This window comes from Tenrec ecaudatus, chromosome 6 (genome assembly GCF_050624435.1).
Source record: "Tenrec ecaudatus isolate mTenEca1 chromosome 6, mTenEca1.hap1, whole genome shotgun sequence".
Taxonomy (NCBI): domain Eukaryota; kingdom Metazoa; phylum Chordata; class Mammalia; order Afrosoricida; family Tenrecidae; genus Tenrec; species Tenrec ecaudatus.
The window spans coordinates 81,320,593-81,336,551 of NC_134535.1; the positions used below are offsets into that span (position 1 = coordinate 81,320,593).

Genomic DNA, 15,959 nt, shown 5'->3' on the forward strand with positions numbered 1-15,959 from the left:
GCTTTCTGCTCCTGTCCAAATGCGCAGGCTGGGAAACCCACAGGGGCAGCTCCATTCTGCCCTGGAGAGTCACTGTGGATTGGACTTGACTCCTTGGCAGCAGGTTGAGTTTAGGATGCTGTTTTTGGTGGTGCTGTTATTCACTTGATGCTGACTTGAGGGTGGTGGCAGTTACATGATCTCCTGTCACCTTGAGTGAAGGGGTGGAGTCTAGCTTGTCAAGCAGGTCGCAGCTTGACGACCTCATTTGGAGGCACAATGCAGGTAAGTAGCTCACGGGAGGCCAGACTCAGTCTCTCTGCCTTCCCTTCTCTGCTATTGAGACACTCAGAGAGCTGGAGGAGACGTGTGGAGACCCGCACCAGCGTTGAGATGCTTCTACCGCCATTGGATCTACAAGACTTTCTACCCACTGGCCTGTGATCTACCTGCATTCGGCATCATTGCATGTGCTGCCTGAGTCTAAAGAGGAATTTGTGGACTAGTATTGGATCTATGGGATAATATCAGACTTATGGACTTGATCTGGACCAGGCTGGGATGTTTTCTAAATATTTAATTGCTCTGTGATGTAAAGCTCTTTCTTATACACATATGAGTGTCTCTGGATGATGTGTTTCTCCAGTCAACCTGGGCTAACACAAGCGTTAAAAGAAACCCACAGGATGGAAGAGACACACCGGTCTGTCATAGCAGAGGATTCTCGATGGGGCTGGGAAAAGAGGGAGGAGAGGGCAGTGGGGATGGGGTTCTAAGCACGTCCACAGAGCTGTGTGTGAGACCACATTCACCTGGAAGGTTCCTGAGGGCATTGGCTCTCCCCAGAGCTGTCCTCAGGCCAAAGAAGACTCTGTCTCGCTCTGGGATACTCAGGGGGGGCCATGAAAAAGGGAAAAGAAATGGGGCACAGAACCTCAGAACCCATAGCTGAAGTCCATGCATGTGTGGAGGGGCCCCAAGGGCCTTTGGAAGAAGAGAACCTCTTCCTCTCCTCCCCTTAAGCCCAAGCCACCCTCTCCTAAGTTCCCTGCACCCCCTTTTACTAAATGGTCCCCAGAGAGGAGAGCCAATGCCTGGAGGCCCTCTGACCCTTGAAGGGGCAGGTGTAACCTGCTGTGGGAAGGCTTCTTTCACAGCTCCCCAAACTCTCCCTCTGTGGGAAACCCTCAGATCCCAAGGAGGGCACCTGGGCCTGGAGCATCCTCAGAACAACGTACCAATAGCCTTGGGGAAATCGGGGAGCCCCAAGTCCAGCCAATTTGCCCTCTAATCCCAGGAGAGTCACGGTGTATAATTCATTCTCCTCCCCCTCAAAGCCCTGCTCCTCCAACTCCTGAACCCCACTTTCCTGTCCCCTGAGGCAGAGCCACTGACCCCTTTCATCACCCCCATGAACAAGGAAGGGGGACAAAAAGGACTCTTAGGGGACAAGCCAGCTCAGGCCATGGCCTCCTCCTCTTGGCTCTTTGCTACCCTAATTATCCAACTTGGCCCTTGGTATCTGCCAATATCCCAAGCTTATAAACCAGACTTAATGGTGATTTGGGGTTTGACCCAGCTCAGCCCTCCATCCTCCTGCCAGATAAAAGGGGGGCCCTGAGCTGGGACTTGATCATTTGGGCCTCCTGTGCTCCATCCCAGGCTCCCACCTCTCTGCCTTTCGGAAATCCCTGCCATGTCCTGCCGTTCCTCCCAGCCAGGTGCCAGAGTGGGCAACCAGGGCTTTAGCTCCTTCACCGCCGTCATCCCCCGGGTGGTGACCCCCTGTGCTGTGAGCAAGGGGCCCAGCCGCCCAGTGGGGACTGGGGGACTCCGAGCCCTGGGCTGCCTCAGCTCTCGGAGCCTATGCAACGTGAGCTTTGGGAGGCCCCGAGTCGCCTCCAGGTGCGGCCTGCCCGGCTTCGGGTACCGGGTGGGGGCTACCTGTGGGCCTTCTCCTTGCATCACCCCCGTCACCATCAACGAGAGCCTGCTGGTGCCACTGGATCTGGAGATTGATCCAACCGTGCAGAGGGTGAAGCGGGACGAGAAGGAGCAGATCAAGGGCCTCAACAGCCGCTTCGCGTCCTTCATCAACAAGGTGAGAGGCAGGGCCAGGGGCCGGGGCCACAGGATGAGAACCATTGCAGGTCCCGGGGGCTTCTGGTCCTGGGGGAGCAGGAAGACACTGACCGAAAGAAAACCTAAAACACCCAACCCACTGCCATTGAATCAGTGCAAAGGTATTGACTACAACAAAGGACTTCCAAAGCCAGGGCAGGAATTACCCAAGTGCAGATGCGTGGCCGTCTTGTGAGTAGAGCTATTCCTGAGACTTTTCTGTACGTCTTTATGGGTGTAAGAAAGGACCGTCTTTCTCCCACAGAGCCGCTGGTGGCTTTGAACTGCTGACTTATAGATCACAGCCCATTGTGTAACCACAATGCCACCAATCCACAGGCTGCTCATGTGGTCCACAGCCAGGAAGTGTTGAAAGCTGGTTAACTCGGGCTCAACACAAAACCTTGTGGTGAACTTGTCCTTCTTTGGTGAGGGGATGTGTCACCCTCTCTCTGGAGTATCCTCAGAACTACATACGCCTTCCAAAGCAAGGACGGGACTTACTCAAGAGGCAGACACATCCTGTGTGCCGGGGCTGAAGGCTTAGGAATTACCCAAGAGGCCTCCCAGCAGGACCGCATCCTGTGTGGCCGGCCTGAAGGCCTGGGTAAGGCCTGGAGCAGGCAGTTGCTGGGGAGTGCTAGGATCTACCACTAGCTTAGGCCCTGGAGGGGCAGAAGGTGGGTCCACTCAGACCCATCAACCTCTGAGTCACAGCTCCAGAAGGTCACTGGCCTATCACTCGTCCGTCCGTGGTCCCCAGGCCTCAGGGAAGCCTGGGGTCAGGTTCAGGCAAGTGTCTGTGGTCACCCCAAGTGTAGAGGGAGGCCTGGGCCCCCCTGTCTGCTCGCTGAGCGATCTGGAAGGCCTCATGCAGGCAAATCACTCTAGGGGCTGGAGTGGGAGGGGAGAGGGGCAGAGGCAGGCAGGCAGGCCTGGACCATGGACCTGCCCCAGGCAGCCTGAGGTGGGAGGGGTGGGAATGTAGGAGGTAAACTGCTAAAACATTTCAACAAGGAACTCTCCTTTACCAAATGATAACAGTTCTACTTAGAGCAGTGGTTCTAACCTTCCTCATGCCGCCACCCTTTCACACAGTTCCTCATGTTGTGGTGACCCCCCAACCATAACATTATTTTAGTTGCTACTTCATCACTGTAATCTTGCTACTGTTATGAATCTAATATGCAGGATGTCATGGTTACAAATGGAACATCATTGAAGCTTAGTGATGAATCACAAAAACAATATGTAATTATCTATTGTGAAATATTTATTTCTAATGACGAATAAATGAAATGTTGTCTTGAAGCATGGTGTAGCGTGGGTAATAGTCTTCACACAGGGTACTCGTATGAGGGCGTATCTGCATGTAGGCGGACCCACCTGGAGACCGATAGAGGAGCGGTGTCTCGGTTCCTAAGACAATCGGATATATGTGTTTTCCGATGGTCTTAAGCGACCTCTGTGAAAGGGTCGTTTGACCCACAGGTTGAGAACTGCTGAGTTACCGTTTCTCTTTAAAGCTCACTTCTGGTCCTGGGCTCCTTCCACAGTGTAAGTCCTGGTGGCCATCACAGCCGTTCAGAAAGAAGGTGGGTGGGGGTGGGGGCTCCGGGTGGTGAGAAGCGGGGCTCTTCCACAGCCTTCTTGTGAGACAATGCAGGCATGGAAAGTTCCGGGGGCAGGAGGGCAGGGGGCGAGTAGCCAGCATTCCCTTGGCCAATGTCCACGATCCCCTCACCCAGCTTCTAATCTTTCCCTGTCCACATAAATGGAGGGGCAAGCAGGTTCCAGGTGACTGTGACCTTGGCATTTGGGGGGACGGGGGCCCGTAGCTATGCAGGAGATGGCAGAGTGGGTGAAGTGATGAAGAGCCGGGCCCAAACTCTTGGGTTTCCCGCAGGAGACCTCCAACAGGCCACATCGGAAGCACAGCGAGGCCTGGAGGGAGGGGATGATTTGGCCAAAGTCACAAGGCAGGCAGGCCTGGAATGTGGGCCTCCCCCAGGCAGCCTGAGGCTGTGCCTCTTCTATGATGATATGCAGTCTCTGAGTGGAAGGTGGGGGTCCTAAAGCCCACCCGGTGGGCAAGGCATAGAGGCCAAGCCTCTCGGGGACTGGAATGCACAGAAAACCTGACCTCTGACAAACACATTGGCTGTGAGTGGTGGCATTGGAAAGAGAGGCCCCAACCCTATTCCTCCCGAGCGCCCAGTGACCCCACGCTCCGCACTGCAGGTGCGCTTCCTGGAACAGCAGAACAAGCTGCTGGAGACCAAGTGGAACTTCCTGCAGCAGCAGCGGTGCTGCCAGAGCAACATCGAGCCCATCTTTGAGACCTACATCTGCGCCCTCCGGAGGCAGCTGGACTGTGTGGCTGGGGAGCGGGCCACACTGGAGTCGGAGCTCGGGAGCCTCCAGGACGTGCTGGAGGGCTACAAGAAAAAGTGAGTCTGCCCTACCTTCGCCCCAGTGAGGGCTGACATACACCCCAACGATGGAGCCTGACAGATGTCATCACCAGCCAGCTGGGGCTTAGGGCCAGCTGCTTATACAACCTGGACCTCAGTTTCCCCGGCTTCTTATACAACCTGGACCTCAGTTTCCCCGGCCTCAGCTAGGAAGCCTAAAACCTAGGGATGGGAGAAAGAGGAGGCTGTCTCAAGGAGACTCCAAGGGGCAGTTCTACCCTGTCCTTTAGGGTCCCCGTGAGTCGGCATCGAGTTGATGGCAGTGAGTGAGACCTGGGAGCTTGGGTGGTGTAGTGGGTTGTATGTTGGGCGAGGTTAACGGTTCGAAACCATCCATCTTTCCATGAGAGAAAGATGAGACTTTCTACTCTCATGGTAAAGAGTTATGATCTCAGAAACCCACAGGCAGTCCTATAGGATTGCTGGAGGTCAGGATCATCTAGATGACAGCGAGTCTGAGATTGAAAGGCCCTTCTGCCTGCTCTCTCAGAAACATTTCTTCCTACGACTTGCAGACAGATGTGTCCATGGTAGTGGTGGTTGCCTGGAGTTGAGGTGTGCAGGGTGAAGCCGCGCAGTCTCAGTGCCCGTTCCCCAAGCACATTGCCACGCTTGCCTTCCAAGGAGCCTCGGGGTGGCTTTGCTCAAGCAGCCCTTCTGCCACTCACTGCCACGAGTTCAAGGCTGACCCATAGCAACCCCTGTAACTGTTTACGGGAGCAGAAAACCAAGTCTTTCTCCCTGGGAGCTGCTGGTGGTTTCTAACTGCTGACCATGTGGATTGAAGGCCAACGTGTGACCACGACACCACCCAGGACTCCGTTCTGCCCAGTCATGTGCTTAAGCAACCAGGGACTCTCGCAGGCTGGAGAAGTCCACATTCTCTCTCAATGCCTGCCTCCCTTCCTACATCCCCTCCTGCCCTTCCTCCCAATGCCTGCCTCCCATCCTGCATCCCCTCCTGCCTGGCTAGAATCCCTCTATCTCCCTCCTCCTCTTCCCTCCCCCAGGTTTTGTGGTCTGGCTGGGAGTTGCCCATCCTGATAGACTAGCCCTCTCCAGGGTAGGCTCTAGTGTCTGGCTCCCAGCCTGGAGTGGGTAGCTGCAAATCCCAAGTTAATGACGGGTGTGCAGTGTCTGTAGGTTGCAAAGCAGATAAGTTGCTATCACATTCCAGTGGGCGGGAGGGGAGAGGCTGAGGCAGGCACATTTCCAGGGACAGGAAGCAAGGGCAAAGGTACTGAGAGCAGCGATGGATAGGATGGATACGATGTGGGTCCATGCAGGGGAGCCCGGCTGGGATGGGTCTCAGATGAGGCGTGTGCCTGTGGGGGTATGGAAGGTTCTAAAGTCACAAAGCCAGCAAACGGCAGACCCTGTGGTGGGAGGGGTGGCTGTTGGAGAGAAGGGGGTGGGGGGAAAGGCTGGTCCCTGCCTGCAAGATGCCCCTGTCCAGTAGGCAGAAGGTCAGAGTAAGAGGAAAAGGAAGTCTCCAGAGAGGGAGAGCATAAGAAACTCGGGGAGGCTTCCTGGAGGAGGTGTCCTCTCCTTGAGACCTTGAGGGGTGAGTTCCATGGAGTTGACCAGGGGCGATTTGGGAAGGGACAGAGGCAGCTGTCGAGACAGGGGGAGAGAGAGAGGGAGAGAGAATGACTCAGGCAGAGACTGCCACCCAGACAAGACAGGACAAAGGCCATGGACCTGGGGCGGGGGCGGGGGCTGGTCTACTGAGCCAGAAAGGACCTCTCAGAGGAGTGAGTTGCAAGGTAAGAGGAAAGGTGAGAATGTGGGATGTGAGGATCAAGGCCAGCAGCAGCAGCAGCAGTGGGAACCGGCAGCCGGCAAGTTCAACAGCTGCAGGGATTTTCCCTGTCCCAGTGAGCACGCCCCTCCTCCTCGCCAGTTTCCCTGAGGGCTGTGCCCCCTTCGCCCTCCTGCTCAAGGCACTGGGCGGATCTGTCAGTCAGGGAGTCCGAGACCAGGGACTGTGATGGGGACTCACCGCGTGATGAACAGGGGCCCAGAGAGGTTAGGGAACATATCTCAAGTCACAAGGTGGGGTGAAAACCCAGGCTGGCCATCCAGGCCCGGCACCCACTGCCGGCACGTTGACAGAGGTCCGCAGAGTAAAGGAAAGATGGGCATCAGGAAGGTCGGGAAGCCTTTCCTGGAGCCAAGTTCCTCATCAAAGGGAGTCATTCTAAGCACCCACCCACCCCATCCCCCACCCCAGATCCTGATCTCCTGGCCCTGAGGAGCTCCCTTGGAGTCCCGGAAATGCTGGGGCTGCCTTGACAGGCCTGGGAAATTGGGTCATTGCCAGATTGGCGGGGCTCACAAGATCCTGGGGAGGAGGTGCCACAGGGCCTGCCAGGAAGCTGAGTGGCCACGGCCACCACGCGACACAGCTATGATACCGAGACAGAGCTGTGTGTGCTGGGCACAGTCAGCCACCTCTTCTCTGCTCCCACCCCACCCCACCCCCGAAGACCCCTCCCAGGAGACCCAACAACAGGGGCCTGTCCCCACCCTACCCCACCCCTGACCCCCTCCCCAGGAGACCCAAGGGGGCCTACCCCCATCCCAGGAGCCCCCAGGAAACCCAAAGGAGGGGCCTGCGTGGGTTTCCTCAGCAGACAGATAGAATGGAGGAAACTTCTAGAAGGACTTTATCAGATGGTGATTCATCACGAAGAAAGGTTCCTGGAACTAGAGGGGTGTGGGGGTGGGGTAGAGGGTAAACTGGAAGAGTGGCTAATGAGAGATGGTGATGGTAATCATTGTCTTGAAAGGCAGGGAAGGCTAGAAATATCCAGAGACAGGTGACTGGACCTGGTGACCCCTTGGGGCAGGGAGACCAGGGAGCCCCTTCAGTCAGCATAGAGAGGCAGATCTGAACCCAAAGACCTGAAACCAAGGCCCCCCTCCTTGTGCCTATCTCACACCCCTCCGCCCCCTCCCCCCCAGATATGAAGAGGAGCTCTCACTGCGGCCCTGTGCGGAGAACGAGTTTATCGCCTTGAAGAAGGTGAGCCAGGTGTCGTGGCGTGGCATGGGAGAAGGACCCTGGGCCGACATGGGTGGATTAGAACACTCAGCCCCTGGACTGCTGCCCACCTACCCCACTCAGATTTCTGCCACAGCCCCCTGAAAAGAGAGAGGCCAGTTTCCTCCCATACCTTGAAAGGGGGCAATCACTGGCCTAGCCTCCACCTTCCCACTCACAGGGCAAGGGTGGGGTCGACACCCACTCAGGAAGACAACAAGGTGGCAGAGGTCAAACCAAACACCAAGGGACATCCCAAGCTGACAAAGCACGTGGCCAGCCCTCAGACAGAGAGCCACATGGTTCCAGGCCTGATCTCCACTGAGTGGGCCCTGAGGAGCCCCGGTCTACACCCCGTTACATCCCTGCTCCCTCCAGAGCCTTTTCCCCAGGGGCTCTAGCTGCTAAAGGAAGCGATCTGGGACCAGAACCTGCGGCCTGCCACCTGCTGGCTAGGGGTGGCAAGGGTGAAGGGCACTGACTGACTGATGGAGGGCAAGAGGTCCTCTGAGGAGAGAAGCTGGTGGCAGACCATAGGCACGGCCTTGGCCCCAGCCAACAGCCTGTCACTGCTTGGCCACAGGACGTGGACACGGCGTTCCTGGTGAAGGCCGACCTGGAGACCAACGTGGAGGCGCTGCTGCAGGAGACTGACTTCCTGAAAGGCCTGTATGAGGAGGTACCTGAGGCCAGGCTGCTCACCGGGCGCCTGTCTGGGCCAGCCCATGGGGTGGGAAGGTCCCTGCCCATGGGCGCATGTCCAGACTCTGAAACTTACTCACAGCTGTGGAGTCAAACCTGACTCAGAGCGAGCGGCCCTGTGGGGTGCCGACTGGCACGCGCTGAGCATGCATGGAAACCAGCGGGGAAGAGGTTCCCAGGCCCCGAGGCCCCAGGAGGTGGACCTCTCAGGTCCCCCTGGAAAGGTCTACAGGACTGTGTGTGACTGGAGAATGGGGACAAGGAGTAAGTGGATGCCTGAGGACCATACCAAACCAAACTCACTGACATCAAGTCAGTTCTGACAGGCAACCCTCTAGGCATTCTGGTCCTATAGAGAGAAACATATAGGCTGAAAACCCACAGCGCAGCTCTACGCTGCCCCACAGGGTGGCTGTGAAGGCGGAGGACGGCTGCAGGAAAGGCCCTGAGCACATCTGTTACCAGGAAGTCATAGCAGCCTCTCCCTTTTGTCCCCACAGCCCCCCGCCCCTGCCCACCCACTCCTCCCAGTGCTCACCCCTCCTTCCTGACCCCCCCCCCCCGCCAGGAGATCTGCCTGCTCCAGTCTCAGATTTCAGAGACCTCGGTCATCGTAAAGATGGACAACAGCAGGGAGCTGGACGTGGACGGCATCATCGCTGAGATCAAGGCCCAGTACGACGACATCGCCAGTCGCAGCAAAGCCGAAGCCGAGGCCTGGTACCAGCGCCGGGTGAGGTTCAGGGAGCGGGAGGCAGATGGCAGGTCACCCCGTGACTATGCTGCTTAGCTAAGGAGGGCCGTACCACACCATGAACCCCAACCTCTGTTATTTCTGCCTGACCCCAGGCCAGGCCTCTGAGGCATGTGTGGGAGGGAGGCCTGTCATCAGTGTGCCACGGACACCCAGATTTATGCACTGCAGACTCACCGGAAGCACTGACTCCAGGCCTGGCCTCTAAGCAATGACCAATAAATTCTAATGGGTGATGAGGGCAAAGAGGGCCGTGGGCTGCCAGGCGTGGGAGGTGACTGGTGGCATGGGGTGATTATGAGTGATGGAGCAGAAACAGTGATTAAGGTGCCCCAGATCTAGGTAATTAGGGGCTTGCTGAGAGGTGCCCCTGAGGGCAATTCCGTTTAACACTGAGCCCATTGGGAATCTCGCCCATCCTCTGTGGAAGGCACTGTGCTTGTGAGGGGGGCTTCCAAAAGTCCATGGGGGGAAGCCCATCATCTTTTCATTCCATTTGCCCATGAACGTTTTGAAGTGCTCCCCTTTCCTATGTTCACTCATTCATTAGCCTACTCATTCACCCAGCAACTGTCAGCCAAGCACCCAGAAAATGTTAAGTAGGGTTCCACATGCCAGGGTGCCAGTGGGGCACGGAGCAGACACAGTCCCCACCTCCATCAAGTCCCTGCGAGAGGCAGGAGAGACAGACAATAAGCCAAATCCATAAATGCATTGGCAGTGATAAGTCCAGTGGGGACATGGAAATCAGGGGAAAGGAACAGAACAGAACCAGATGGCCAAGGATGAGGTGGTAGTTCGGGACCACCAGCAGCTCCGCAGGAGAAAGACGAGGCTGTCTACACCTGTGCAGAGTCCCAGTCTCAGAAACCCACAGGGGTCATTCTACCCTGTCCTATAGGAGCTTCGATTTTTGTTTTAATATGTGTGTTCATCTTCATGGCTGCCATGAGGCCCCAGGTGGCTGCCATAACCCCCACCTCACATACTTCTTCCAGGCAGGAAGGAGAACTAGGGGCAGTAGAAACATGCCCGCTAAATCCGCTTTAAAGAGTTTTCCTGGAATGTCTATAGTTCTCCTTGCTGGCACATAATGCAAGGCCCCCACAGCTGTATGAACGCCTGGGGAATAAATCTCTATCTGGGCCCATTGCCACCGAAGGCAAAATCAGTGTTCTTCTTTAAGACGAAGGGGAGGGTAAAGACTGGTTAGGTAGCTACAGGCTCTCTCTGAGTAAACAAATAACCAAAAAGCCAGAAAGAATGACTGTGATTGTCTCTTTGGGATATCTTTGAATTTTCTCTGCAATATCCATTATGTGCCAGAGAGAGAGAGAGAGAGAGAGAGAGAGAGAGAGAGAGAGAGAGAGAGAGAGAGAGAGAATTGCCCCAAATTTAAAATCTATACATGTAAGCTATAGCATTTGGAACCCTGGTGGCATAGTGGTTAAGTACTAGGTTGTTCCCCTTGAGGTCAGCAGTTTGAAACCCCCAATTGTGCTGTGGGAGAAAGACAAGGTTTTCTACCACCATAAAGAGTTAGGCTTTAAACTATAACACTTACTATGCAGAAATTGCTTTCAGAGTATAAAGATTTTTAAAAAGTGTTAAGCCAAGATAGGGTATAATGTTGCAAATTGTTTTCTATCATTCTGAGAGAGAACACAATCTCTTCCTCACTGGGCTGGGCATGTCTGGTCTGATCTCCAGCCTTGATCAGTTAGGCATCTCAGGCTGATCTCAGAAACCCCTGCCAAGGCCCAGAGGGGCATCTAAAAGGGAGACTCCTCAGGGGGAGACGATCAAGCTCCTGGTCAGAGAAAGAGGATGAGATCGCATGAAAGAGATGAGACACAGAGAAAGCTCAACCAAGCAGAGGGGCTTGCACTTAGCAAACCTGAAGATGCAGGGAGGGAGGCCAGGCAAGAAGGCTGGTCATTGGCTATAAACAGAGAGGGGACAGGAGCCAGTGAGGTGTAAGAACCCAGAGGGCCTGCGCTAGAGTCTCTGAAGAAGGAACAGAACTCGAGCAGTGTGGGGTCCTGGGGTTCTGAGCGCCCCTATTTTGGCAGTATGAGGAGCTGAGGATGACAGCTGGGACTCACTGTGACAACCTCCGAAACCGAAAGAACGAGATCCTGGACATGAACAAGCTGATCCAACGGCTGCAGCAAGACATCGAGACCATGAAAGCCCAGGTGTGAAGAGGGACGCTCGCCATCTGGGTCATAGGGCGCAAGGTTCGGTCCTCCCTGGGAGTGACTTGGAGGAGAGGCCAGACGGCCTTGCTTAAGAGGAAGGGGGCCCTTGGAGCTGCATCGGGGAGAGCAGCCCCTTGAAAGAGCAAGGTCCCCAACAGAGGCTGGGGGGACCTGTGGCAAAGCCAGGGTGCTTCACTCATTAGGGGCATGGAAAAGATGGTCTCCATGGCCTTTCTAACTCAAAGGCTCTGTACTTCTCCGATCCTGAAATTCAAGAAGACTCTGAGGAGTTCAGAAAACCAGACCATTCTCCAAGACCGGTGCTTAAACCAGCCAGATGCTGGACACCTACTTGCCCCCAAAGAAATTGCTCAGCAGGTCCAAGAGGGAAGCCGCAGATCCCTTTGAGTTTTGATGGACAGGAGGAACCCCACGTCACAGCCCCAGGATGAAACCCCCAGCAGATCTGAGTCTGACCTGTAATCACCACCAAGTCTTCTCTTCCCTTCAGAGAGTCCTCTCAGGGCCTCAGGACCCACTCCCCACCCCACAGTGCATTTCTGTGTCCTCCCCCATCCCTCAGCGCTGCAAACTCGAGGGAGCTGTAGCAGAGGCAGAGCAGCAAGGCGAGGCGGCTCTCAGCGACGCCCGCTGCAAGCTGGCCGGGCTGGAGGAGGCCCTGCAGAAGGCCAAGCAGGACATGGCCTGCCTGCTGAAGGAGTACCAGGAGGTGATGAACTCCAAGCTGGGCCTGGACATCGAGATCGCCACCTACCGGCGCCTGCTGGAGGGCGAGGAGAGCCGGTGAGTTCAGTGAGAGTGGGGGCGGTCAGGGATGGGCACCAGGTAGGCATCCTGCCCAGCCATCTGGTTGCTGCAGCTGCTGTGACTGCTACCCACACACCGAAGTTGGTGAAAATCCAAACTTACGCCCAGCCCACAGCCCTCAGAATCAACATGGTCCACCGTGGTGAGGGCACGCCGGGAGCCGTGGTGGCACCGCGCTTAAGCACTCAGCTGCTAACCAAAAGCGGCTAACTCAGCAGCGCCACCAACCGCTCCTCGGAAGAAATACGCGGCCGTCCCCTTGGGTAAAGATGGCAGCCTTGAAACCCCTCCCGGCAGGCGGAGTCTGTTCTAGAGCGTTGCGATGATGGGTCTGACCCCACTGTGCAGGGGGCAGGGGGTGAGGTGAGGGCAGGAGAAGGGGGGCGGCGAACACGTTACCTGCCGTGTGGGCTTTGACGCAGTCTCTGTCTTCTTGCTCTCTTTCCCCCAGGCTGTGCGAAGGTGTTGGGCCCGTGAACATCTGTGAGTACAAGAACCATGCTCCCGGGGCGCTCCGAGGTTTTGGGGGTTGGGGAGGTCAACACAGGAAGCTCGCACCGTCCCTGACAGGGCCCCTGCATGCCCACCACCCCAAATAAGGGCTCACTCTGCCAGGAGCTCCTGGCCTGGTGGAAAGCGCCCTCCAGCGTATCCCTCTGGGTCAGACCTAGGAGCAGATACCCAGGAGAGGTTAGCCTTTTGAGGCCCGTACACTTCAAGGTTTCAGACTGACAGGGGAATCCTTTCCTGGCCAAGGAGAATTTGAAGTAGGCCCGGGAAAGTGGGTCAAGACCAGTGGAACCAGAGAGAGTGGCCCCTATGTCAGGACTGGGCTTCCCACTGCTCCAGGCAAAGGGGTGCCCGGGTGCTCCTAAACACTTGAAGCTGGGGTGGGGAGACACAGATGTTGGTGATGGGGTCGGGACTGTGATTCGAGGTGAGGGCTGGCAGCTGGGGGTGTGGCCTGGCGAAAGGGTTTCAGGACAGACACCCCTAGGGCCGTGGCGCAGGACCCTGGCTGAGCACCCCTTCTTTCCTCACAGCCGTGAGCACCTCCAAGGGCGCCCTGCTGTATGATCCGTGTGTCGTCAGTACGCCCATGCTGAGGCCCGAGTACTGCTCGGGGGCCACTAGCGTCCTGCGCAGCAGCGGGGGCTGCAGTGTGGTGGGCACCGGTGAGCTCTATATCCCCTGTGAGCCTCAGGCCATACTGAGCTGTGCCAGTGGGTGCAGCTCCGGCAGGAAGATGGGGGCTGGGGGAGGCTCCTCTAGCCACAAATGCTAGCCCCTCCCCAGAGGCCCAAACTGGGCGCCCAGAGGCTGCACCACCCATTGGAGCTGAAGATTGGATATAGTCCACGACCCCACCATCTCTCTGTCTTAACTCCACATTACCCTTGGTTTTCACTGGGAGGGGCTCCTTAGGTCCACCTGTGGCTTAGCTGTGGGCGGAGCTAGGCACTGAGGTGGGGTGGGCAGGGGCCAGTTCTAAGATTAAATGTCCCTCTTGTCTCCCGGACTGGAATCAGAGGCACTACTGTGGCTCAGGAGACAGCCACCTCCCAGCCACCACCCAGCTAGCTGCCTTGCCGCCTGAGAACAGAGAACTTCTTTTAACGCCCAGCTGAAACATACGCCATGATGCACACCAGTTGTAAATCTCAAAAGTTGATGCCCCAAACTCTGTTCTGAATGCCAAAGCTAACCCTCAGGATTCAGGCGTCGTGTGTTATGCATGCTCCTCTCGGCACAAGGAACAGGAAGGTAGTCTTTGGGCGGTGGCTTTAGCTGCTCAGGATTGTGGGGCTCCTACTAGGAAACAGGGTCTTTTTTTCCGGAGCCCACAGTAGCAGCTGATGGAGGCAGGATCCCAGGGCAATGCCTGAAAGGGGTATTTACTGGAGCAACAGAACATCACCAGCCGAAGACATTCATTCCGTAGAATCAAGCCCTTCTCCTGCTCTTTCCCACAGTATAACTGCCCTTGGGGGACTGTGAAACTTTACCAGGACTTGAAAACTTAGGGGACTTGAAATCTTTACCAGGGTGGACAGCCTCATCTTTCTCCACCGGGGTGGACGGTGCGTTGGAACACTTGGTGAAGTAGCTGGGAGGTAGCTGTCTCCTGGGCCACACTAGTGTGGCTCTCATTCCAGTCCAGGAGACAAGAGCTCAGTGGGGGCGTGGGTAGCCCATGACGCCAACAGGGCCCCCACACTTGTAAATAAATAGACACCCGGTTTCTGATCCTCCCCCTGCTGTTTCTCTGGCTTTGGGATCAGATATGAGCCTTTCCATTACGTAGGGCGGCCCTACACCCCTCAGACTTTGCACTCCCGGAGTTCCCCTAAGGTCAGGCATGAGGATAGGACGACTTGCCTTAAGGTCCCCTTCCCAGAGGCCCCATCCTCTGGAGCCCCTCCTACGGAGCCCCTCCCACCATGGATCCAAGGTCTCAACTGAGATGAGCTTCTTTTCCAATAAACTGAGTCTGGGTCACAGGATACAGGAATCAGGATCATTCAACTTACTGTTCTGGGCCCCAGTGGGGCTGCTGGAGAACCGGGACGCCGCCTTTGGTGGGCACGGGCTTGGGAATGGAAATAAAGGTTGTTGTAGACATGGGAAGCGACACACGCCTGATTTGCAAGTGGCCTGTGTAATAAACATGAATCTGTACAAGTCATACGTAAAACCTGCACTTCCCACCCCAGTCTCTTGTCATAAGTCACAAAGGCCTTGTCCTACGTTCTAGAGAAAGTCCAAGGGACACGCCTTCTGCTTCCACAGTGAAAACACTATTCCCTCCGGGTCCCCGAACTCCCCCTACTCCTGAGTTCATGCCCTGCCCCTTACCTGACAGCACGCAGAAGCCCCTCCTACGAGGCCCCGCCCACCAGGAATCTAACGTCTCGGGGCTCAAACTTTGTGCCCTGGATCGAAGAACGACCACCTGTGTGTCCGATTAGAACTGTACTCCACAGAGTTTTAACGCTGATTTTTTTCTTTGGAAAAGCAGATCGCTTGGCGTGTCCTCCAAGGGCCCTCTGGGAGGTGGACTCCATCCTTTGGGTTCACCATCCAGGGCCCGGAGGCAAGAGCCCTGGTGACGCAGTGCTTACGCATTTGGTTGCTAGGCAGAAAGGCAGCATTTGCAAAGTACCAGTCTCGCTGCGTTAGGAAGAAGAGGCAGGCTTTCTACTCCTGTCTCTGAATAGCACAGGGCCCGTTCTACCCTGTCCTAGAGTGTCGCTATGAGTCGCCATCGACTCAGGGACAGCCCTGGGCAGCCCGCCAAGCCTTGGGCTCTGCCTCCCATCTCTCAGTAGCTAGGAAGTCCCAGGGAAAAAGCCCTCAAGGTGGGCGGCACTGTGCGGGAGCTGAGGTCCAGCAAGCTCCAGTCTCCTCTCTCCTTGGTTAGTGTTGCGGTCCCTTGCCTGGAGGTGGCCCCTGCTGACAGAGAAGCTGCTGCTAAAGAGGGCTTTCAGGGCTATGACCTTCCACAAGCGGGGCCTGTCTCCCGATGGCCTCTGGGTAGATTCGAGTCACCGACCTTTCAGCTAGCAGTTGAGAGCCTAACCGTTTGCTGTGGCTAGGGACTCTCTCTCCTCTTAGGGGCCCTGAGTCCCAGGATCTGCCTCCCCATCTGCAGGTCATTCTCCAGGCCTTGCAGCAGGAAGCAGTCAGGTGCGCAGCAGCAGGCAAGGGAGAAGGAAGGGCGCAGAAATCCAGCTGTCCCCCTCCCAGCTGCCTGACTGTCCCTTCCCAGTGGTGTGGCTCTCCTAAGCGCCTGGGTGAAACGCCCTCCCCCAGAGTCCCAGGCTGAGCCGATCCCCTGCCAAGCCCTGCCAGTG

General features: G+C 56.3%; 1 protein-coding gene across 1 annotated transcript; it reads left to right on the forward strand.

The window, feature by feature from the left end:
* Window positions 1–1,675: 1,675 nt before the first annotated feature.
* KRT82 (keratin 82) lies at window positions 1,676–14,728 on the forward strand. The gene is made up of 9 exons (XM_075552957.1): window positions 1,676–2,080; window positions 4,342–4,550; window positions 7,542–7,602; window positions 8,204–8,299; window positions 8,891–9,055; window positions 11,149–11,274; window positions 11,861–12,081; window positions 12,557–12,588; window positions 13,149–14,728. Exons 1-9 carry the CDS (start codon window positions 1,676–1,678, stop codon window positions 13,388–13,390), a joined length of 1,557 nt encoding a protein of 518 aa, XP_075409072.1. The 3' UTR covers window positions 13,391–14,728.
* Window positions 14,729–15,959: the final 1,231 nt, after the last annotated feature.

Bases quoted from the DNA above. Each gene is read 5' to 3' on its own strand.
- KRT82 (XM_075552957.1), top strand. From the start codon at position 1,676: ATGTCCTGCCGTTCCTCCCAGCCAGGTGCCAGAGTGGGCAACCAGGGC. The intron at 4,551-7,541 runs GTGAGTCTGCCC...CCTCCCCCCCAG, and splicing joins CTGGAGGGCTACAAGAAAAA to ATATGAAGAGGAGCTCTCAC. The intron at 12,589-13,148 runs GTGAGTACAAGA...CTTTCCTCACAG, and splicing joins TGTTGGGCCCGTGAACATCT to CCGTGAGCACCTCCAAGGGC.